General features: G+C 35.7%; 1 protein-coding gene across 1 annotated transcript; it reads right to left on the bottom strand.

Moving 5' to 3' along the window:
- Window positions 1–16,524: 16,524 nt before the first annotated feature.
- On the bottom strand, window positions 16,525–17,187 carry LOC126690008 (uncharacterized). The gene has a single exon (XM_050385155.1). The coding sequence runs from the start codon at window positions 17,185–17,187 to the stop codon at window positions 16,525–16,527; it is 663 nt and encodes a 220-aa protein (XP_050241112.1).
- Window positions 17,188–24,312: the final 7,125 nt, after the last annotated feature.

Genomic DNA, 24,312 nt, shown 5'->3' with positions numbered 1-24,312 from the left:
CCTGCCATTTAAAATTTGTAGTGAAAGTATTGTAAAAATGTTGTGAACATAACATTTTTTGAAATTTTAAAGTGGATTATGCCAAAAAAATAAAAATCCCTCGATAAAGTTTCTTTATATGGCTTAAAAATTTGGTAAACTCAATAACAATTTTGAAAGATTTATTTATTTATTTTTGATAATCTATATATATATATATATATATATATTGATATGAAAAACTGAGAGAAAATCTAATTAGATTTCAAATTAGAATTCAATTAGAGTCTAATTTTGCTCCATGTGTCTCATCTAATCTAAAATTTTAAATTTTTGTGCCAAGTGAGTTAATAATAATAATAATAATAATAATAATAATAATAATAATAATAATAATAATAATAGGTGAAATTGAGAGAAATTAAAATTAAAATTCCAAATTATAGTTCCAATTTTGCTCTATGTGTCTTAAATTATTTATTTTTAAAGAGTTTTATTTCTAAATTTTAGAATCAAATGTGGGACCATATCATAAATATTCATCAAAGTGAGTTATTAATTACAAAAACCAAAGAGTCTAAAATAAATGAATCATAAAAAAAAGTGTTTCACAATAATAATAAAAAATGGACGATTTACATTTTATACCTAATAATATCCTTACAATTTTTTTTAAATAGTTAATAAAATATAAAAATGACTATCAATAGTATTTAAATCATATATAAGAATTATATTATACATCTTATTGTATATCTTTAATTGTATCCATACATATGTATAGGGTTACAAGCTAGTTTAGTGTAAAAATTAGATTTCAATTAGAATTTAATTTTGTGCCATGTGTCCCATCTAATCAATATATATATATATATATATATATTTTTTTTAATTTTTTTGCCAAGTGAGTTAATTTAGAGTAGAAAACGAGGAGTCCAATATAAATAAACCTAGGTAATATATATATATATATATATTAATAGCCAAAACTCAGAGAAAATTTAATTAGATTTTAATTTGATTTTCAATTTTGCGTCACGTGTTCTATTTAATTTTTAATTTTGTGCCAAGTGAATTACCAATATATCTATATAATAGGTGAAGCAAAGAGAAACTCAAATTACAATTCCAAATTCGAGTTCCAATTTTGTGCTTTGTGTCCTAAATTATTGATTCTTGTGGAGCATTATTTTTTAATTTTAGAATCAAACATGTGATCACATCATAAATATTCATCCAAGTGAGTTATTAAGTACAAAAACTAAAGAGTCTAGAATAAATGAGTCGAAAAAAAAAAGTGCTTTACAATAATTTAAAAAAAAAACATGGACAATTTTATACCTAATAATATCCTTACAATTTGTTTTAAAAAGTTAACAAAATATAAAAATGACTATCAATAGTATTTAAATTATATATATAAGAATTATATTATGCATTTTATTATATATCTTTAAGTGTATCCATGCATATGCATGGGATTACATGCTAGTTGAGTGTAAAAATCAAAGAGTCCAAATTCAATTATATTCTAAATTGGATTTCAATTAGAGTCTAATTTTTTGTCACGTATCTATCTAAGTCTTTAATTTTTATAGTAAGTGAATTATTGGGTGTAAAAACCAAAAAATTTAAAACCAATTAAATTCTAAAATATATATATATATATATATATTAATAAATAAAGTTTAGAGAAAATCCAATTAGATTTTAAATGAATTCTCAATTTTGCACTATGTATCTCATTTAATTTTTACTTTTTTGCCAAGTGAATTATTGAGTGTAAAAATCGAAGAGTCCAAATCCAATTAAATTCTAAATTTTCTTTCAATTGGAGTTTAATTTTTGGCCATGGGTCCATCTAAGTTTTTCATTTTTGTGGCAAGTAAATTATAATTGGGTGCAAAAATTGAAGAGTTTAAAACTAATTAAATTCTCAATCTTATAAATATATATATATATATATATATATATAAAATGAGAAACTATTACATATTTTAAAAATGTATGGTTTTAAAAAAATGTAAGTTAATACCATGTATAATTTGAACCTCTTCTAAAAAAAGGTATAATTTGAAGCATATAATTGTAATTTTTTTTAATTATACCCGTGCATATGCATGGGGCTACACACTAGTATATATTAATAGGCAAAGTTGAGAATCTGATTAGATTTCAAATTAGAATTCAATTAGAGCATAATTTTGTGCTATCTGTCTCATCTAATGTAAGTTTTTAAATTTTTGTATCAAGTGAGTTAATTTAGTCTAAAAGTTGGATTTCAGTTAGAGTTTAATTTTGCATCACGTGTCCCATATAAGCTAATTTTTTAAAATTTTTGTACCAAGTGAGTTAGTTTAGTGTAGAAAATGAGGAGTACAATATAATAAACCTAGGTAATATATATATATATATATATATATATATTTATATATATAATCAAAGATTAAAGAAAATTTGATTAGAATCAAAATTAGATTTTGTTAGCTTTTAATACAAATTAAATTGTTTAGATTTTTGTTGTTATTTTTTTTTTCTTGAACTAATGAGTATATTTTTTATACTATTTCTATCTAGATATTTTGTATGTGAAGATTTTGAACATAAAAAACTATAATTGAGCTAAACGATCTCATGCACTTATCCCCATTCAATTTAGGAGATATTATTGAACTAATTTATTCTTTTATTTTGTGTTTTATTTAGTAGAATTTCACGAACAGTGATAGTGAATTGATACTGTATATGTAGGGTCTAATAGTGATTTTCAAAATTATATATATCATAGCAGTGTGTAAGGTTGAATTTATTCAACCATCTAATTGGCTTTATTCCGTGCCAAATTTGCTTGTAATTCAGCATTTAGTAACCCTGTATTTAGGTGGGTTTGTTGTAAGGGTAGTGAGTGAGATAGAGTGAAGATTGCTCAAGAGTGTGCAAGAAAACAGAGACTCGCGGCTGGGACTTGCGGGTGACTCGCGGCTGCAAGCCGCCAGAAGCAGCACACGTGCCAAGCATGCTGGAAGATGAACAGTCATGCTAGCTGGAGCACTACAGGACAAAACAGGACAATTGGCCATACGGTTAACTCGCGACTGGATCTCGCGACTTAGTCAAGCCGCGAGGTCAAGCCGCGAGCCACCCCTGTTTTGTAAAACCTGACGTTTCATATTCCTCTCCCACTCCAGTATAAATACCCCTTTTACCCACGATTGAAAGAGGGCTTCCAGAGAGAATTTTGAGAGAGAAACCCTAAAGAAAAACAAGATTGTTTCACCCACAATCTATACCTTACAGTCTCTTCAAATTCCTCTACTTTCTTCCTCTCCATTGTCAAATCCTTGAGAGGCATTATACCAAACCTGGTTCTCACCATCATTATCACTGTGAGACAGTTGTTTGGATTTCTGGGAAGCAGTTAGGAAGGAACCAATCTTCATTGGTTGATGCTACGGTCCAGTAGCGGAATCCGGGAAGCTAGAAAAGAAAAAGGTTCGGCGCAACCTCGTTGGAGCAAGAAGCTTGGAGGGCTTAGGTGCACTGGGTAGATTAGGCTTGGAGGGTCTATTGCTGTCCTTGTATCCCAACTGTATTTTCTAGTGGATTGTTTACCGCTTGGAGGGCAGCGGAGAGGTTTTTTGCCGAGGACTTCGGTTTCCTCTTCGATAACACATCGCGTGTTGTCTTTGTGTTTGCATCTTCCTTCCTCTCTATCTTTGCCTTTTTATTATCTGCTGTGGTTTTATTTTGTTATGGCTTAGATAGTCTTTAACCAATTTCGTATTATAGCATGTGTTAAGTTTCCGCACACTAGTTGTTTGACATATTGCTTGTATTGGTTAAGTTGTATTTTGGGGGTCTAAACGTTCAAAGGTGTTTTGTACACGTTTTTGAACTTTCATTTGGTATCAGAGCGGGTACACTGCTATTGGTTTCATTACCATTGTGTGATCCTTGACTTCCTTTTGAGATGGATAGGTCTCAATCCCTAAATGCACCTCCATATTTTGATGGTAGTAATTATGCTTTTTGGAAGGTTCGCATGAGAGCTTTTCTGTGTTCTATTGATGAATCCATTTGGGATGCTGTTGAGATTGGTTGGACCAAACCTGAGGCAGCCAAATCCACATGGGATAAGGCAGCACTTGCTGCATCTAATGCTAACAGTAAAGCACTCGATGCTATTTTCTGTGGTGTGTCTCCAGATGAATTTCACAGGATTTCTCATATTACCGTTGACAAAGAAGCATGGGAGATTTTGGAAACCACCTATGAAGGCACGAAGAAAGTGAAAGACACCAAGTTGCAAATGCTGACCACTCGGTTTGAGGAGCTCAAAATGAGTGAGGATGAGTCTTTTGACTCTTTCTATGGGAAGCTAAATGAGGTGGTGGTCAGTAAGTTCAACTTGGGGGAGAAAACGGAGGACTCAAAGATTGTAAGGAAGATCCTTCGATCATTGTCGGAAATTTTTCGTGCTAAAGTGACAGCAATTGAAGAGAGCAAAGACCTTGATGACATCAAAGTACAGGAGCTGGTTGGTTCTCTGCAGACTTATGAGATGTCGCTGCCCAATCAACGAAAGAGTAAATCTCTTGCTCTAAAGACCATTAATGAGAAGGTGGAAGATCAAGACTCATCGGGAGAAGATGTGGTTGACAAAGATGTTGCATACCTTGTCAAAAATTTCAGAAAGTTCTTGAAATTCAAAAATAATGGAAAATTTGATGATAAAAGAAAATTCCAAAGTTCTGGAAGGGAGAAGAGGGAATTCAAAAAGAAAGATGGAAAAGAATCCCAACCCACACAAGGTGTCACTTGTTTCGAATGTAACGGGCATGGACACTTTAAGAAGGAATGTCCGAATTATCTGAAATCGAAAGGTAAAGTGTATGCCACGACCTTGAGTGACTCGGATTCGTCTGACTCAGAATCTGAAGAGAGCTGTGATGGAGAGGGGAACTATTCGGCTTTTATGACTATTGCTCATGTTGAGTCTTCAGATGAGTTGAATCTGCTTGTACGAGACCTTGGAGAACATAGTGATGATGAATCACTAGGAATTGTTGAAGAATCAGATGCTGAAGAAGATGAAAGCATAGCAAATCTTCAAGAGAACTATAACTCACTCTTGGAGAAGTCGGGTGAGTACACAAGGGTGGCCAAGTCTGCTGTGAGAAAAATGAAGAAGGCTGAGGAGGACTACAAAAGTCTCCTAATTCGATATAGGGAGGCCAAATGTGAGATAGAAACATTGAATGGTGAGTTGTCCGAAGCTTACACAAAAGTGAGATTTCTTGAGAATGAGGTTGTGCAAGCGAATGCTAAAATAGAGAGGGTCACTACCAAGAAGCTAGATGATGTTATATCATCTCAAAAGAGCTTTTCAGACAAATCCGAATTGGGATATACCGGAGGAAGTAGTTCATCTGGAAATGTCACTAAAGAAGTGAAGTTTGTAAAGGCCAAAGATCCAGTTGTAGCTGACCTTACTGGTGAGAAGCTCAAGGTGGAGGAGAAGAAGAATGTGGTGAACCAACGGATGCTGAATCCCCGTAATCAGTCTGTGGGCAGGTCTGAATCTCGTGCCAAGTCACGTCCACGACCACAAAGAGGTCCTAGAGGAACTTATGTGTGCCATTATCGCGGACTTCAAGGGCATACTCGACCAAATTGCCAAAAGCTGAGAGCAAAGAACAGTGCAACTCCTCAAAGGTCAGGAGGACCCAGAAATGATAGGAGAACTTGGGCAGGTGATCAATCTAGAGATCAAAATGGAGATCCCGGAATGATGAACGTGATGAAGATGATTGGTGCATTCACCAACTACTTGGAAAGCTTCTCACGAAGGTTTGAAAGCCCTCACTCCCGTACCCAATCCTATAAGGAAATCACCCCAGTCCATGCATTAATACTTCCTATGCTTTGTGACAATGTTTGTTTGGTTTGCTTGCTGTTTTTGATGTTGGTTGTTTGGGTACTCATGCATAAGCATTACAACATGTCCATGCATTAATACTTCCTATGCTTTGTGACAATGTTTGTTTGGTTTGCTTGCTATTTTTGATGTTGGTTGTTTGCTTGTCTACTTGTGAATATTTTTAATTTTTTTTTATCAATCTTTTTGTTTCTTGTGTCAAAAATCCAAAAATTACATAAAAAATTAGAAAATCAAAAAGCTTGATTGACTTTGTTGAGTTTTGTCTCAAAACTTGTTTTGTCTTGTACCTTTGTGCTAATGGCTTTGTGCATTTTCGAGCATTGCTTGTTTTCATGCACTTATATCACTGTTGGAAAAATCTTGAAATCTATGTGATTGTTGTAAATAGATCTTCAAACTTGTCATGAATGATTAGTGAATGGTTATGTTTGAAAGTTCAAAAACGTGTACAAAACATCTTTGAACGTTTAGACCCCCAAAATACAACTTAACCAATTCAAGCAATATGTCAAACAACTAGTGTGCGGAAACTTAACACATGCTACAATATGAAATTGATTATAAACTATCTAAGCCATAACAAAATAAAATCCACAGCAGATAATTAAAAGGCAAAGATAGAGAGGAAGGAAGATGCAAACACAAAGACAACACGCGATGTGTTATCAAAGAGGAAACCGAAGTCCTCGGCGAAAAACCTCTCCGCCGCCCTCCAAGCGGTAATCAATCCACTAGAAAATACAGTTGGGATATAAGGACAGCAATAGACCCTCCAAGCCTAATCTACCTAGTGCACCTAAGCCCTCCAAACTTCTTGCTCCAACGAGGTTGCGCCGAACCTTTTTCTTTTCTAGCTTCCCGGATTCCGCTACTAGACCATAGCATCAACCAATGAAGATTGGCTCCTTCCTAACTGCTTCCCAGAAATCCAAACAACTGTCTCACAAAGATGATAATGGTGAGAACCAGGTTTGGTAGAATGCCTCTCAAGGTTTTGACAATGGAGAGGAAGAGAGTAGGGGAATTTGAAGAGACTCTAAGGTATAGATTGTGGGTGAAACAATCTTGTTTTTCTTTAGGGTTTCTCTCTCAAAATTCTCTCTGGAAGCTCTCTTTCAATCGTGGGCAAAAGGGGTATTTATACTGGAGTGGGAGAGGAATGTGAAACGTCAGGTTTTACAAAACAGGGGTGGCTCGCGGCTTGACCTCGCGGCTTGACCAAGTCGCGAGATCCAGTCGCGAGTTAACCTTATGGCCAGTTGTCCTGTTTTGTCCTGTAGTGCTCCAGCTAGCATGACTGTTCATCTTCCAGCATGCTTGGCACGTGTGCTGCTTCTGGTGGCTTGCAGCCGCGAGTTCACCCGCGAGTCCCAGCCGCGAGTCTCTGTTTTCTTGCACACTCTTGAGCAAACTTCACTCTATCTCACTCACTACCCTTACAACAAACCCACCTAAATACAGGGTTACTAAATGCTGAATTACAAGCAAATTTGGCACGGAATAAAGCCAATTAGATGGTTGAATAAATTCAACCTTACAATGTTGATCTTGAGACATGCATAGACTTGTGTTTATATATCTTCCCACTCTTTATTTTTGTTTTGCTAAAAAGAGCTCACCAAATGAAAAGAGATATTGAGCTGCAAAAGCCTGTCGCACATTCTAGTATTCGACTAGGAAAAAGGGTAAGCGACCTTATATTAAAGTGAATGTTTATTCAAAAAGCCAAAGGCTTGTTCATTAAAGTGAAATGTCAAATATCACTCTCACAATGAGAGGTGATTGTCTTAAAAGATCAAATGTTATGATTAAAAGTGGAGTAAAATGTAAAGCTCCAAGTCATGTTATCAAGTTTTGTGGGAGGTCATATATACATATTTCTATAATTGAGATAGGTCACATGATCTAGTGCTAATTGTGTATGCCTTGGTTGAATCGATCATTGAAGCTTCACATTAGACGAAGGACTATCTCATTGTTGATATCCACACACAACACACAAGTTTATGTTCAATAAATGCCATATTCATTTGTTTGATTGTACTTGATGAAATGTGTTTTCACATGCTCAATCTTTGTTAATTCAAGCACAAAAAGATTTTTGAGTGTTTTAGGTGTTTTTGGAAAGTATTTTGTTTGAAAAATCTGAAAATTTCAAAAATCCAGTTTTGCCTTGTTTTGGCAGCTCAGTCGCGGGTATGTCAAGTCGCGTGCCTCAGTCGCGTCTTCGCTGGTCATTTTTGGCGACTTGTTCGCGAGTGGAAGGTCCAGTCGCGAGATTCACTCAGAGATTTTCGCGGCTCAGCTCGCGACTCACTCGCGGGTAGACTTTCCAGTTGCGAAAAACACTTAGAAAAATTTTCAAATTTTTGTTCTTGAGTGCTTTGTCGGCTTGAGCTGGCGACTGTGTGGCGACTTAATCAAGTCGCGAAAATCGCGTGTTTGGCAGAAACAGGAGCAGTTTTTAAACCTCTTTTCAGTTTTCTCTCGAACTTTTGTGACTGTTCATCTTCTCTCTAAACTATCTTCCTTCCAAACACTTCGTGAATCCATTTTCAAACCTCATTGGTGCTTCATTTCTTATCCAAATCATCAAGAAAAGGTATGGGTTTTGCTTTCTCAATCTCATTTTCCTTTTTTCCTGCATATTTTTGTTACCGTTTGGACTGATATTGTGTTCGAAATACTTCTCTCTTTGTGTAATGGGTATGGCGTGTCTTGTTTGATATTGTTCTCACCTGTTTTCATGCTGAGCGGTCACAATGTGTTTTTCATTGTTCTGATATTTGCCTATTATTGAGTCTGAAAATCTTTTCTTAAATGGATTTGGTGTCTATTTGACTTACTCATTTCACTTGCTTAAGTATTGATGTTGGTGTTCGGTATTGGTTACTGAGTTTTTATGATAAAATAATGTATGTCTCTCAACCATGTGCTCTAGTGTGGATGATTGGTTTCTTCATGTTGAAATATTTTCCCCTTGTTTATATCTCTAGTGGAGTGATTTATGTTATCTGCTCTAAATGTTCGAATGCTGTATCTGTTTGCATATCATGGTCATGATAACCTGTCTCATTGACAGTTTTGTCAGTTGTGTTGTCTATCTATGTCTTGGTGCACTATCACCATTTTGCTGCACCTGTTATTTTATGCTTCTTTGTATTGTTGGAAGTTTGGTTAGGTCTGCACTATCTTCAGTTTGTGTTTATATATTGAAATTTTGTTTACACTGAATCTTGTTGACAATTATCTTGTGTGGTATTGTTGTTTGGTTCTTTGCTGTGGGCCTGTTCTCTTGCAGATGTCTCGTCGATCTTCCAGGGGTAAAGACATTGTTGCTGACAAACCAGCAAACCAGCAACACCAGTTGCTAAAAGGACTCGACTATCATCTCAGGCATCTCAAGATCCCAATAAGGATAGGTTCAGACTTCCGCTTAACTCACACGTCTACTCAAACGTGTTTGACAAGTCAACCACTATAGTGGAACGGGTGGTAGAGTTCAACACCTTAGGGACCACTTTCATCCCTCGAATCTTTGAGAAACGAGATTGGGCAAACTTGTTCGGGAACTTTGATGATCCAATGGATGAGCTGGTCAAAGAATGCTTCTCCAATGCAACTGATCTTGGACCTGAACTCATTTTCTGGGTCAGAGGAACAGAGTTTAGTGTTACCCCAGATTCCATCGCAGATCTTCTCGGCATCACCAGACCTCAGAATGTGAATATAACTCCTTACGATGAACGAAATCCAGAAGTTGGAGAAATTTTACAAATCCTAGGATACGATCATGAAGTATCCAGTGCAGGAACATCCATCAGCACCGCAAAGTTTGCACCTGAGCTGACCACACTGAAGTTGATCATGTTCACCAATCTCTACCCACTGTCCAACACTACATTCATCAATCTTGGGAGAGCTCTATTTCTTTGTGACCTTATTACAGGAGCCCCCATTGATATATGTGCTCACATCTACTACACCTTGAGGAAGACCGCGTGTCGATCTGCAGCTCGAGGAGTTATTCCATTTTGCAGTCTCATCATGAAGCTCATTCTTCGTGAAGGCATTATTCCTCCTGCAGATGGAAAAATGTTGACTCGTCAACGTCCCATTTCCTTGTTCACTCTTCAAGCTAGCAGAAGTCACTCCTCTAAATCACCAAGGAGTGCTCACGTCTCTTCGGTTACTCCATCTGCCCCTGACTCAGAAACACCTGCACATACCACATCTACATCACTTGCTGTTCCTGAAGCTTCACCGGCTAGTATTCCGCAAGCACAGACTGCTCCTCATACTGATAGAGTCGGCAGTGTACTTGAGCATATTCAGAAACGCGTTGATGAGCTTGTGGCACTTCTCTACTCCACAAACAACCATGTCCAAATGCGTCTCGAGACTATGGAGAATCAGCTAGATGATATTCAACGAAAGTTGGACGAGAGCCTTTAGCTATTCGTGACAAAAAGGGGGAGAGCATTCAGTAAGGGGGAGAAAAGTTCAAAGGGAAGTGTGCATAGTGATAGGGGGAGTACACACATACTTTTGTCATACTTTTGTTTTTAGTCTTATCCTCTAAACTTATGGTTTTAGGTTTATGTTTGTTGGGTACTATTTAATGTTTTTATGGGTTTGATACACTGTGTTTTGGTGTATAGCCGTTTCTAACTCTTAACCTATACTCTTGGTTTAAACTTTAATATATTTCGATGATGGTATTCAGGATGTTTTTGTGTTTGTACCCATGCGCTTTTGTAAGCTTTTAGGGTTAATGTTTTATGCATAGTTTGTAGGCTTTATGGTATGTACCTTGCTTAATGCAGCCTTTATGCTATGTTGAAATCAGTACTTTAATCTAAATGTTCTGCATTTTGGTTTATGTACTGTCACTCTTGTACCCTTGTAGGATTGTTCCTAGATGCATATGCCTTGTGTGTTATGCATTGGTTGAGTGTTGAGCATACAAGTGTCTTGCCTTGTGCTTGTTAACTTGTATGTCCTTGTGTTCATTCCAAGTGTGAATGAGCACTGTGATCACTACCTTGTGGTGTTCACTTGGTTTATCAAGCTATGGTTTGTTTCTTAACTCCATCTTTGCTTGATCACATATTGCCTGTTTCATATGCATTTATAATTTTCTGCTTACAATGATCATGGTGTATTGTTGTGTTTCAGGAGTATTATGTTCATATGATTCAAGTGCTTCACAGCTTCTAGAGTTAGGTGTGAGTGAGTTTTGTTCAACTGTTCCCAACTCACATGTTAAGTCTAGAGTCTGTTTTAGGGTTTTGTCACGGAATAGCCAAAGGGGGAGATTGTAAGGTTGAATTTATTCAACCATCTAATTGGCTTTATTCCGTGCCAAATTTGCTTGTAATTCAGCATTTAGTAACCCTGTATTTAGGTGGGTTTGTTGTAAGGGTAGTGAGTGAGATAGAGTGAAGATTGCTCAAGAGTGTGCAAGAAAACAGAGACTCGCGGCTGGGACTCGCGGGTGACTCGCGGCTGCAAGCCGCTAGAAGCAGCACACGTGCCAAGCATGCTGGAAGATGAACAGTCATGCTAGCTGGAGCACTACAGGACAAAACAGGACAACTGGCCATACGGTTAACTCGCGACTGGATCTCGCGACTTAGTCAAGCCGCGAGGTCAAGCCGTGAGCCACCCCTGTTTTGTAAAACCTGACGTTTCACATTCCTCTCCCACTCCAGTATAAATACCCCTTTTACCTACGATTGAAAGAGGGCTTCCAGAGAGAATTTTGAGAGAGAAACCCTAAAGAAAAACAAGATTGTTTCACCCACAATCTATACCTTAGAGTCTCTTCAAATTCCTCTACTCTCTTCCTCTCCATTGTCAAATCCTTGAGAGGCATTATACCAAACCTGGTTCTCACCATCATCATCACTGTGAGACAGTTGTTTGGATTTCTGGGAAGCAGTTAGGAAGGAACCAATCTTCATTGGTTGATGCTACGGTCTAGTAGCGGAATCCGGGAAGCTAGAAAAGAAAAAGGTTCGGCGCAACCTCGTTGGAGCAAGAAGCTTGGAGGGCTTAGGTGCACTGGGTAGATTAGGCTTGGAGGGTCTATTGCTGTCCTTGTATCCCAACTGTATTTTCTAGTGGATTGTTTACCGCTTGGAGGGCGGCGGAGAGGTTTTTTGCCGAGGACTTCGGTTTCCTCTTCGATAACACATCGCGTGTTGTCTTTGTGTTTGCATCTTCCTTCCTCTCTATCTTTGCCTTTTTATTATCTGCTGTGGTTTTATTTTGTTATGGCTTAGATAGTCTTTAACCAATTTCGTATTATAGCATGTGTTAAGTTTCCGCACACTAGTTGTTTGACATATTGCTTGTATTGATTAAGTTGTATTTTGGGGGTCTAAACGTTCAAAGGTGTTTTGTACACGTTTTTGAACTTTCACAGTGTAATGAGAAACTAAACTGGTGTAACTAATATCATTAAAATTGTAAGGAAAAATCATTTATTACCTCCAAATGTCATAGTCAAACTAATGTCCTATATATTTAATAACCCAAACTAACATTAATAACACTACTATAATTCATCATTCTTGTATGTAAGCACAAGTTACATACTATGTTGGGTTAAGATAGCTTGACCTTGATTAATTAATTCAATTATCCAAGTTGATTAATTAGGTCAAGTTACTTGCAAATTGTAGAGGCACCAATAAATCACCAAAATATACTAATATGCAGTGGAAAATAAATTAACTTGGTGATTTGTTGACAAATGAAGAAAATCTCTTGCAAGGCAAAAATTCCATAGGGTGAATTTAATGTCACCACTCTCAAGAATTTACTAATCAATAATCAAATGGTTATAAGTATGAGGAATCTTATCACTATTGTAGCTTATCCCAAAATACCAACCTACAGTTGATCCTTCGCTCCAATACTCAATTGGACTTGATCTTGTAGTAGATTTCTTTCCTTTGATGCACAACTCTCCAATATGTGATTAACTCTTTTGCACGGATCCCAGTACGTGACTAACTCCAGCAATTTGAACGATTGTTGTTGGCTGCAAAGTTCTTCACTTCATAGATGATGAAGATCAAGAAGCACTTGGTTACAAAACTCTATGGCATATGAATGTAGTAGCTTCTCACAGAGAAAAATAAATTCTTGGTCTCTGTATTCGTGTGTAACAGCTCTTAATATAAGAGCCATATATATATGTCTAGGGTTGTGAGAAAAAAAAAACCCTAAACAAATACATCAACATGGGCCGAAATTCAGATATGGAAATTCCGAATTCGTAAAGCTTGATAGATCAAGCTTGTGTCAAGTTGCCTAGTAAATCTTGATAGTAGCTTTTTGTTGAACTATCTGTCGAGTTTCAGTAAAATAGTTTTTCTTCACTTGTTTCTTGGATCAATCTTCATGTCTTTAATACAATTATTTGATATGTATCAAACCCAATTTAGATCTATCAAATTTACAAGTAAAATGCATTTTGTCAAAGAATTAGCCAATTACATAAAAAATATGACCCTAACATACTAGTTACTATAATAAATGATGAAATTTAAATATTGAAGGCATCCATTGAAAATATTATGAATTGTTAATTAACTTGAGCCATAAGGTTATTGGGAAAAGTAGATATTTTTTGTTACAAGAAAATTATGAAAGATTCTGGCCTGATGCGGACCAGCTGGAACACTCACCAAATGATCTTCTTCAGTTGTATAGCCGCTGTTGGTAAACATCACCAAACGATAACTTCTACCGACTTCTTTACAATGTGTTAGTTGAATCCAGCTAACTACATTTACGCTCGATTACTTGTCAGTCATGGCATATTCTCTTATGCATTGTAAAAAGAGTTTAAAATTTTGACTTAAAAAGATGAAAATAAAAATACTAATAGAAAAATTCTGGTGCTACACCCAAAACCATAACTTTGCTCACAATTCGCTCATGTGGTGAGTTGTGAACAAAGTTCTGGTTTTGGGTATGACATCAGAATTACTCATAATAATAGCATGTGAGGGAGATTGTCACTTAATGATGGAGTTCAGACAGTGAGACAATTATCCCGTATCAGGAAATTAATTAATATTAAAGTAATCAGGGTTTTCATGATATGCACATGCGGAATGGCCCAACTTGCTTATCTATGGTTTAAGTTTAACATAGTTTAGATTTAAAATATGTTATTTAGACTTTATTTTATATTTTATATAGGTATGATGTTATTCAGACTTTATTTTTTATTTTTTATATAGGTATGAGTATGATAGAATTTTTACCTATTATGTCGGATCCATGATTATTTGTCTTTATCATTATGCCAAAATATCAATAAATTTTTGGTATAAGTTGAGATTAAAGTCCAAGTCATTTTTTCGATAACAAGAGATTTTATCGGTTAAACTAGCTAGAACTCTCAATAAGATAATTATACAGATATTAGGACAAATCATCCAATCGTTTGATGATGAGTTAATTATTTATTCTAAAACCCTATCAGGTTCACAACTCAATATAGATTTTCATTATAAACCTCATAAAATATTTTAAACAGATTTTTATTATGAGAAATAAAAAATAGTAATCTAAACTTATATATTTTAACTAATTTATTTTCCACAATGCATTTACCAAGCAAAACACTTTTTTTTTTTTGGTTTAAGGAGAGAATTAAAGGTTCCATGTTCCTTAAACAATAATGATATTCCAAGGAATGGAAGGAGAGGAGATTCTAGAAGCAAATTAATTCACGCTAAGATTTGTTCTCAGCCATATATCATCTAGACTCTAGAGGCCTGAGTTGGAAAAAGGATCGGATGTTGATCTTTGTCCAGGTCAGGAAATCCAAAATCTCTGAGGTCGTGAAGAGTTGTTTCAACGTGGACAAAAAGATTCGAACCCATTTTGGGTGTGAGCTGGTAGGTAGTTCTTTTAAGGATAAGAGCAAATTCTCCTCTCATTCACCTACATTACAAAATTCAAGTAATAGTGATAATGTGACAACTGCACAACACGGTTTAGCAGTTGCTGATAAGTAATAAGGATAAATAGTAAATACAGAGCCTTCAATCGCGCGTATCATGTTTACGCTGAAAATACAAATCAATTTACATTTGTAGTTTTACAGTAGTCGATCTTGGTAGCATTTCCGTATGAAAATTTGGATTTTATGTCCACATGGAATCTTCATATCCAGTTCCAAGAGCTAGGATTTACAACAATGTCTTTTATTCTTATATATATATATATATATATATATATATAATAGCCATGGAGAAAATCCAATTAGATTTTAATCGGATTTCAATTAGAGTCCGATTTTTTGCCACGAGTCTATCTAAGTTCAAAAATACTTTCATTAATGAAGGATAACTTCTTTTAGAAATAGGATCATAAATATCAAATAACAAATTTTATTTTGGATTAAAAAAGAGAACTCTTAAAATTTAAGATTTTTTTCCCCTTCAAGTTTAAAAAAGAAATTATAGTTACGACTTATTTTTAAAGTTTATTATTTTTAATGTAAGCTGATATCATATATAATTTAAACCTCTTCTATAAAAACATGTATTCTTATAATATGAACCAAATAATTATGATTATTTTTAATTGTACCCTTATATATGCATAGAGCTACACACTAGTATAAAAAAGGAATGACTTTCTAATTCATCGTAACGGTGAACCCATGTTGGAAGGCCAAATTAATTAAATGATCTTGTTGAGAAGAAATTAAGGCAATAGGAATGCCTAAAATAGTTTCCTTAATATCACATGCATGGGATTGTCATAGAAGTTCTTCTAAGTTTCACCTATACCCTCCTGAAAATTAGAAGAGTCTATGGTTCGAGAAAATTCAGTCTCTGGTAGTGGTCCGAAGAGGTCCAGTAGCTAACCATCATTCCATACTTAAATCTGACTACCATTTCCTACAATCCACTGCAAACCATTAAGCACAGAATAGCTTTCCAAGTGAGTGATGTGTTTCTAGAAGATTCACAGTTAAGGAAGCTTGAGAGGTGAAAATATTTAGCTTGAAGAAGTAATTTAGCCCATACTCACCACGCTTGATTTTCCCATAGTCGAGTGGAGACAATTCCTAAGCCTCCAGCCGCTTTTGGGCGAGAGATATGCGTTCCCAAGATATGGTAAGGCATGACCGACGTTGACTAGTATCTGAGGATGGTTGTCCTTGCTTAGTTGATTTGCATTTTTATTTTTTGAGTTTCAACAGTCACATGGACGTGGAGTGTGGTGCCCCGCACCAATTAAGATCTTTTAAATAAAACTAGGAGGCTCTAAGGTTGGTAATGGAGGGTTAAAATTGTAATTAGCACGAACCATTAAACTAAGATTGTTTCTTATTTATATAAGCAAAGTAACCAGTGATCATAGATTAAATTAAACCAAAAGCTAAGTTTTGATTGATGTGCACGATATTTATATATATATATATATATACCTTTTTTATTTTTTTATTTTTTTAGAGAAGACTAAAACTTTATTAATTAGCAATAAATGAAAGCACATCATGGAGCAAAACTAGTTTGAATAATCAACAATGCCTTTAACATGTTTAGCTAAAAAGGTGTGCCGGCCTATTTCTTTGATGCCCTCACATGTGAGAAAGAAATCTGATGAAATTCTCCACAAAAGGACTGCAAGCCTTTCACCACAGAATCCACAAAAGTTGGAGGTAGTGACAAACCCACCAGTGCACGACAAATGGTAAGCGAGTCCCCTTCCAAAATGAGATGTTGAATGCCTATGTCCTTTCCGAACTGCAGCCCAACTTCAAATGCCTTCGCTTCAATCTTAACTGCCCCTAAAGGTGCTTGAATCTTCTTGCTTAACGCCGCTATGACCCGTCCTTGATCATCCAGAATTAGTACCCCGACCCCAGCAGCCTTCTGCTTCGCAAAAGTTGCACCGTCCACATTGACCTTGAAATAATGTGTTGTTGGAGGGACCCAAGCTAGGAATTGTGCCTCTGGAACTGGTGTACTCACAGGTAATTCCGTTGCTGCAATAAATTCCTCCATATACTGCATTGCCCTCTTTATCAGGTCAGCCCCTATTTTCCTTGCACCACTAACCCGAACCTCGTTCTGGTTGTTCCAAAGACTCCATGCACCGGTGATCACCTTTGCTGCAACTTCTATCCGAGATGCATCCCCCATAAGCAATCTCCATATTAGATCTTTGAATGACAGGCATTCGTCCCTTTTGAAAGGGATGACCAGCTTTGAGCACGCCCACATTTCCCGAGCCCTCAGACAGGACCAAAACAAGTGACCTGTAGTTTCTGTTGTCAACCCACATTCCTTGCACGTACTGTCCTGTAATAACTTCCGGAGCATTAGATTAGGCTTTGTGGGCAGAACATCCCGACATGCTCTCCATGAAAAGTGTCAGTTTATGGGGCACTGGGGGGCTCTACAGAAGCTTCCAAAACCTTCTTTCATGGCTGACATCTGAGCAACTACCACTGCATTCAGACCGAGACAACTCTATTGCCCCCTAACACGCACTCTTCACGCTAAATAAGCCTTTTGGATCAAAGGCCCAAACCTGCTTATCTTCAGGTAGACGTGAACTGATTGGTATACCTTTAACTATCACGGCTTCATGGGGAATAAGCAGACTATCAACTACCTCAGACTTCCAGCATTAGGGCCGCCTGAATGGTGGAGCAAGAAATGCGGTCGCTTAAGGCCCCAAGTAAAAACAAGGCTTCCAAATTTTAACCAATAAGGTTATTTATAATCAATAAATAAAATAATTTTTTTTCCAGATGAAAAACAAATAAAAAATAGAGAAAAATGCAACGTTCACAATATTTTTCACAATATTTTTACAATTAATGTTAAGTAGCAAGTTGTTACAGTCTATTATTGATGGCAAAAAAATAATTATAGTGATATTTTCAAACAGAAAACAAAAGGCAGTTTAAAATCTAGGATTTGTTGTAAAAAATATTGTGAATGCTGCACTTCTAAAAAAAAAAGAATAATAATAAGAGTTTAATTATTAAACTTTTACTAGTTTTCATCTAAATCTACCACTAACACCACTGTTTTACTTACCACTATTAATCTACCACATCAACAAGTATGAAAAATTTGAATTTTTCTGTCTATAAAATTTCTAAAAAAAGAAAACATTCTTCGTAGTTCATTTTAATTAGTAGTAATTTTGCATCTAAAACAAGATGATCAATTTTCGCCTTAGGCCCCCAAATGCATCAAGCCGCCCTTGCCAGCAAGCCTCCTCTTTGTTGATCAGCTCACCTACCTGAGTATCAGGACTCAAGAATAACCTTGGCGACGACACTTTATACGTTAATGGTGTCAGTAACCACTTGTCACCCTAAACCCGTACACTATCACTGTAAGTGGAACTAGTGAATCTACAAACGAAGAAGAAGAGACGTCAAAACAATGACGTTTGTCTAAATGATAAATGGCATCATTTCTCATTTATATCCGGCGTGGCTTATTCAAGGCTGTAAACGGTGTCACTTTATGGAGCTATTCTTCCTCACTGAGCATAGCCTTGACTTGCTCCGTTTCAACTGACTTTGCTTCAAATATTTGTATAGACTTTGTTTTAGATATTTTGTATAGAGTGAGATATTTTTATATACAGCTGTCATTAGGTTGTTAGAGTTTGTTAGATTGGATCTTTCTAGAAACTGTGTAAGCTATATATTGCGTTGTATGTGCATTTAATTTATTAAGCTTGTAATACAAAGTCTAGAGAGTTTTTTTTCTCAACTTCTCTCTCTGTTTCGTATTTCCTCCATTGTTGAAGCTTCAAGCTTTTCCTAATTCTTACATGGTATCAGAGCCACAATCTATGGCGTCCTCTACTCCACCACCACAAACTACCACAACAGTCACTCCTACTCAGTCTCCTTCACCACTATTACTTCTTTCCAATATGTCAAACCTAATGTCCATAAAACTTGACTACACCAATTATATTCCATGGAAGCACCAGTTGATCACAATTCTGGAAGCTTATTCGTTGATTGAGCATATAGATGGCTCATCCATTCAACCTTGTCAATATCTCCTTGATGTTCAAGGAAGCTTGACTAGAAATGTGAATCCAGACTTTCTGACTTGGAGAATCAAGGATAAAGCATTGTTATCCTTGATCAATTCTACTCTCACTCCACAAGTGTTTTCACTTGTAGTTGGAATTACCACTTTTAGAGAAGTATGGAATACTCTAGAACAGAGGTTCACATCAACCTCAAGGGCAAACATTCTGAACTTGAAACTTGAGCCATAAAGCCTCAAGAAAGACTCCTACTCAGTCTCCTTCACCACTATTACTTCTTTCCAATATGTCAAACCTAATGTCCATAAAACTTGACTACACCAATTATATTCCATGGAAGCACCAGTTGATCACAATTCTGGAAGCTTATTCGTTGATTGAGCATATAGATGGCTCATCCATTCAACCTTGTCAATATCTCCTTGATGTTCAAGGAAGCTTGACTACAAATGTGAATCCAGACTTTCTGACTTGGAGAATCAAGGATAAAGCATTGTTATCCTTGATCAATTCTACTCTCACTCCACAAGTGTTTTCACTTGTGGTTGGAATTACCACTTTTAGAGAAGTATGGAATACTCTAGAACAGAGGTTCACATCAACCTCAAGGGCAAACATTCTGAACTTGAAACTTGAGCCACAAAGCCTCAAGAAAGGATCTGATTCAGTCAATGGCTTATTGCAAAAGATCAAGATTGCACGAGATAAACTCCTTATTGTTGGAGTTGTTGTTGATAATGAAGAACTTATCTGTATTGTTTTTCGTGGTTTGCCTAAAGAATTTGCTCACTTTTTCTCTGTAATTTGCACCAGGAGTGATCCAATTACCTATGAACAACTTTCTATCATGTTACAGAGTGAAGAACAGGCTATGGCAGAGAATTCATATAATTTCTCTCATTCTCTAGCCATGTATGCTTCTGGTAATAAGCATTCTAACAATTCTCAGTTTCAATCACAGAATCATGGTGGATCTAACTGAGGAAGAGGTAAAAACAATAATAACAGAGGTCGAGGTGGAGGAAGGTACACCAACAATGGTGGTGGAGGTCAACAACAACAGTTCTACTCACCTCAACAACAACAGCAGTTTTACACACCACATTTTTATCAGCAGAATTACTCTCCTGCTCAGACCTCTCAGTTTGGTGGTAAAAACTTCAAGGGTGATAGACCTATTTGCCAAATTTGTGGAAAGGCAGGTCATCAAGCCCTTGACTGTTATCACAGAATGGATTTTGCCTATCAAGGCAAGAATCCACCAACCAAACTTGCTGCAATGGCTCAAGCTTCTCATGTAGCTTTGAAAAACAATCAAGATCCTTGGCTAGTTGATTCTGGTACCTCAGATCATCTCATTCCAATCTTGGTAATCTTTCTGTTCAGTCACAGTAGGCAATGGTCAAACTCTTTCTATCAACCATATTGATAATGCTTCCCTTTCTACGAAAGATCATAACTTTGTTCTCAAAAACATCTTACATGTCCCTAGAATAGCCATGAACCTTCTGTCTGTTCATAAATTTTGTTTGGATAATAATTGTTCTTGTCATTTTGATGCTTGTTAGGTTCTAAATGTTTAGAACAATTGGCAAATCGTGAGCACAAACTTGTCTAGACATAGATCTTTGAGTCTATAGGTTTTATTAGACAATGCTCAAGGTGATTCAAGTCAAGATTCAAGAACATACAAGCTGCAGGAAGAAGACTTCATATTCTGCCTGGTTCGATCGATCGAAGAACAGGCTTGATCAATCGAAAATCGTATTTGCAGAATTTTAAGTCGGCCCAAATAGCAGCTTAAGCCCATTAAGGATTAGGGTTTCAGATCTACTTCTCCCACTATATAAAGGAAACCCTAAGCCACGTTTTTGAGAGAGAGAGAGAGAGAGAGAGAGAGAGAGAGATTAGAGTGCCTCTTTTGGTTTTAGGGTTTTGTACCCAAACCTCTCTAAAGTCTTGGTTGCTTGAGAGTTGTAGTGTTGCTCATATTGCTGTTTGTGTAAATCTCTTGTGAGATCTAGATGAGCTTTCATTTACACAAATTTAGGGTTTTCAAGGAGGAGATATTATCTACACCTTGATGATAAACTCAGTTGCTGCCATTGAAGCTTAAAGAAACACAAGCGGGTGTGCTTGTATCTGGTGGTGAATCCAAGAAAGAAGGAGTCTGTGGATTCGGAGCTTGCTCGTGGTTGTGTTAGTAAGTTCTATTGGTGGGTAGCAATAAGAAGTCGAGCGTGGGGGCTTTTAAGTCTTATTGTATGAACTTCGATTCTTTCAAGATAGTGGATTCAAGTTTACCTTGAGGATAGCTAGGTTAAATCCTCCTCAGGTTTTTATCGGTTTAGTTTCTTGGGTGATCATATCTTTTGTGTTATTTATTTTTCCGCTGCTATGCATGATATGATTGTTGTGATTGTGATAACCTAGTTTATTTAAATTGGACTAAGTAACAACTTGGCTAATTACCTAGGTTAATCCAATTGTGTTTTTAAGGGGTCTAAAAGCTATCAAGTGGTATCAGAGCGGGTTGCTCTCTTGTTGTTGATCTTTTGATCTAAGAGCTGATCCTTGACCCCTGTTGTCATGGATAATTTGAAGTGTCTTTCTGATCATGTTTCTGCTCATGCTTCTGATGATTTTATTGATGCTTGTGAAACTCTTCGTAAGGAATTATTGAAATCTATGAAAATTGCTAAGAAATTCAAGGAAGAGTTAAAATTGGCTAATCTTGAAAAAGAGGAATTGATTGTTAGATTAGATGAATCTAATAAAAATAATGAATTTTTGAGAAATCAAATTTCCTCTCAAGATGAGAAGATGAAAAGCTTGGAACAAGAGTTAGTTGAATCTAAAGCTAAAATTGAAAATTTGATGCCAAGCTTGCTGTTGATAACATAAGTGTTTCTGTTTCTCTTAAGCCTAAAATTGAGAAAGTTTATATCCCTCCTTTTAAGAGGAATAATAAAGAAAAGACTTATTTTGTTAAGTTAGACAAAGGTAAAAGTTCTGATGTAGACACTGAAGTTTCTAAACCTAAGTCTAAACCTACTATTAGAGAGCATAATAAATCTGTTTTTGTGCCTACTTGTCACCTTTGTGGTGTTGTTGGTCATATTAGACCAAACTGTTCTTTGTTGAGGCAAGAACCAAAGCCTGTGACCGGAAACCCCACTAGGAATATTGATGTTCCTAAATTTGTTCCTGTCTGTCATTATTGTGGTGTCCATGGTCTCATTCGTCCTAATTGTCATAAACTGAAATTTAAGCATTTTGTGTTTCAATCTAGGATATGTGATGATATTTCTCCTGCCATAAGTCCATATAAATTGTTTCATATTCTTTTGAAAAATTTGAGCTTATTGGCTTGTAAAAGGAATTTGCAGGATTTCAGTATTTCTCAGAAGATTGGTGTAATCCCTCAAATACACCCTGCGTCACATGGATTTTCACCTACAAAGCCGAAGACTCGTGCTAGATGGGTGAGAAAAGATTCTCTAAGGTGAGTGTTGCTAACATGTCCCTGATTTAATTCTTTCAATTATTTGTGGACATGTTTTGTTTTTGTTTTTGGTTGTTTTTTTTTTTTAAATAAAAAAAATCCAAAAACATTGAAAAATTTCAAAAAGAAAAAAATATTTTATTTTGAGTCTTGTTTTATTTTTCTTGAGGATTACATGAATTATAATATCTCTCTCTGGATTTAGAACATGCTTGACATTGTGGAGAAACTTGAACAGTATGTATTATATAAGTGCTAAGCTATTTCTGATTTTGTGTGAGTATGTACTAATTTGTACATGTACTCAAGGGTTAATTAAGAAATTGATATTTCTTGTTTTTGTACCCTTTATAGCTTAGTTAAGCACTATCATGCATTGCATTTGCATTGTTCATTTAGCATAATGTGTGCCTTTTATTTTTGGTCATAATTAAAAAAAAAAAAAAAAAGAGAAGATTTTTGTGTTTTGTATTTCACATCTTGGATTTATAATCAAGGATTTCCATTTTATTTTTACATAACATGTTTATGTACCTTGTTTAGCTTGGATGAGCATCTTTTATTGCACTTTACTAGTTTGAGCTTTGTAGTGCAAGTTGTGTGAGAGATGTTTATAGTTTTTGATCATTTTGTCTTGATCTTGAAGTTACATGTCTTTGACTGTTGGACTTGAACCTTTTGAGAAAGGCATAAATAACCATCTCACCACTGTTTACTAGCCAATCATGAACACCTTAGTGCATATCGTAAGATTTTGTGCTCAAGAAAGTGTAGCACATGCACAAAAAGAACATAAGGTATAGCCTCGGTTTAAATGTTAAAATTGGTGTGCACATTATTGGACTTAATGTTAAATCAATCAAATAAAATTGGTGTGTACATTATACCGGCTATTTTAATAAGTTTCTGCTCAAATAAAATTGGTGTGTATATTATGAGGCAAATCAAGAAACTTACATGATTGCAAGCTTGTTTTCTAGGAGATGTGGGAGTTATATGATGTAACTCTTTAGGTGATAGTCTCTTTCAAATTCTATGTGATGAATTTTGTAGACTTTGTAATTGATTTCTATTTACATATCACATCACATGTATCTCAAGTTTTTGCTAGTTGCACACATTACACAAGTTACTCTTTGTTAAACTTGGTACATTATATTGTGTGTGATCTTGTTGTGGCCGTCCAAGATTAAAGTTCCTTGATTTTGATGCAAAATATCTTTAATGTTTGAGTTTTGGAGACAAATTGGTTGAAAAACTTGTTTTTGGAAGATCTTAGTTGAATTCTAGCATTTTTGAAAAACTTTTAATCTCATACTATGCATTTCATTCATGAAACACTATGCTTTGAGGAGTTTTTGCATTAAATTGCTCTGTTTTTCAAAAAATTTGATTTTTTTAGATCTTCGGTTTTGGACCAAATTTTTTTTCATGCATCATTTATCTTCTCTACTCATGCAACTGTTTATGGGTCACATAGTGTCATGTTTGCATTTATTGAAAGAGAGAATATTTTTTCTTCATGTGTATCCTCAATTTAGTTTTTTTTTTTAAGTTTGGTTTGTGTCTTTTTATTTTCCCCACTTCCAAAATTTTCCCCAAAACTGTTTTCCCCAAAACTTGTTGTGTTTTTCCTATTTTTATAGGGGGAGAAGCTTGTTTTTAACCTTTGTTCTTCATAGGGGGAGTTGTCTCTATTTTATATAGAGTTGAATTGTTTTGTGTTCTCTTGATTCTCTTTTTTCTCTTATCCTTTGTTGCGTATGTTTACTCTTTATTGAGTTGTCTTTGTCAATACATGACAAAAAGGGGG

Source organism: Quercus robur, chromosome 6 (assembly GCF_932294415.1).
Source record: "Quercus robur chromosome 6, dhQueRobu3.1, whole genome shotgun sequence".
NCBI classification, from domain to species: Eukaryota; Viridiplantae; Streptophyta; class Magnoliopsida; order Fagales; family Fagaceae; genus Quercus; species Quercus robur.
This window is presented reverse-complemented; position numbering and strand designations above follow the sequence as displayed.

Excerpts from the sequence above, each read along its gene's own strand:
- LOC126690008 (XM_050385155.1), bottom strand. The coding sequence starts at position 17,187 with ATGTGGGCGTGCTCAAAGCTGGTCATCCCTTTCAAAAGGGACGAATGC.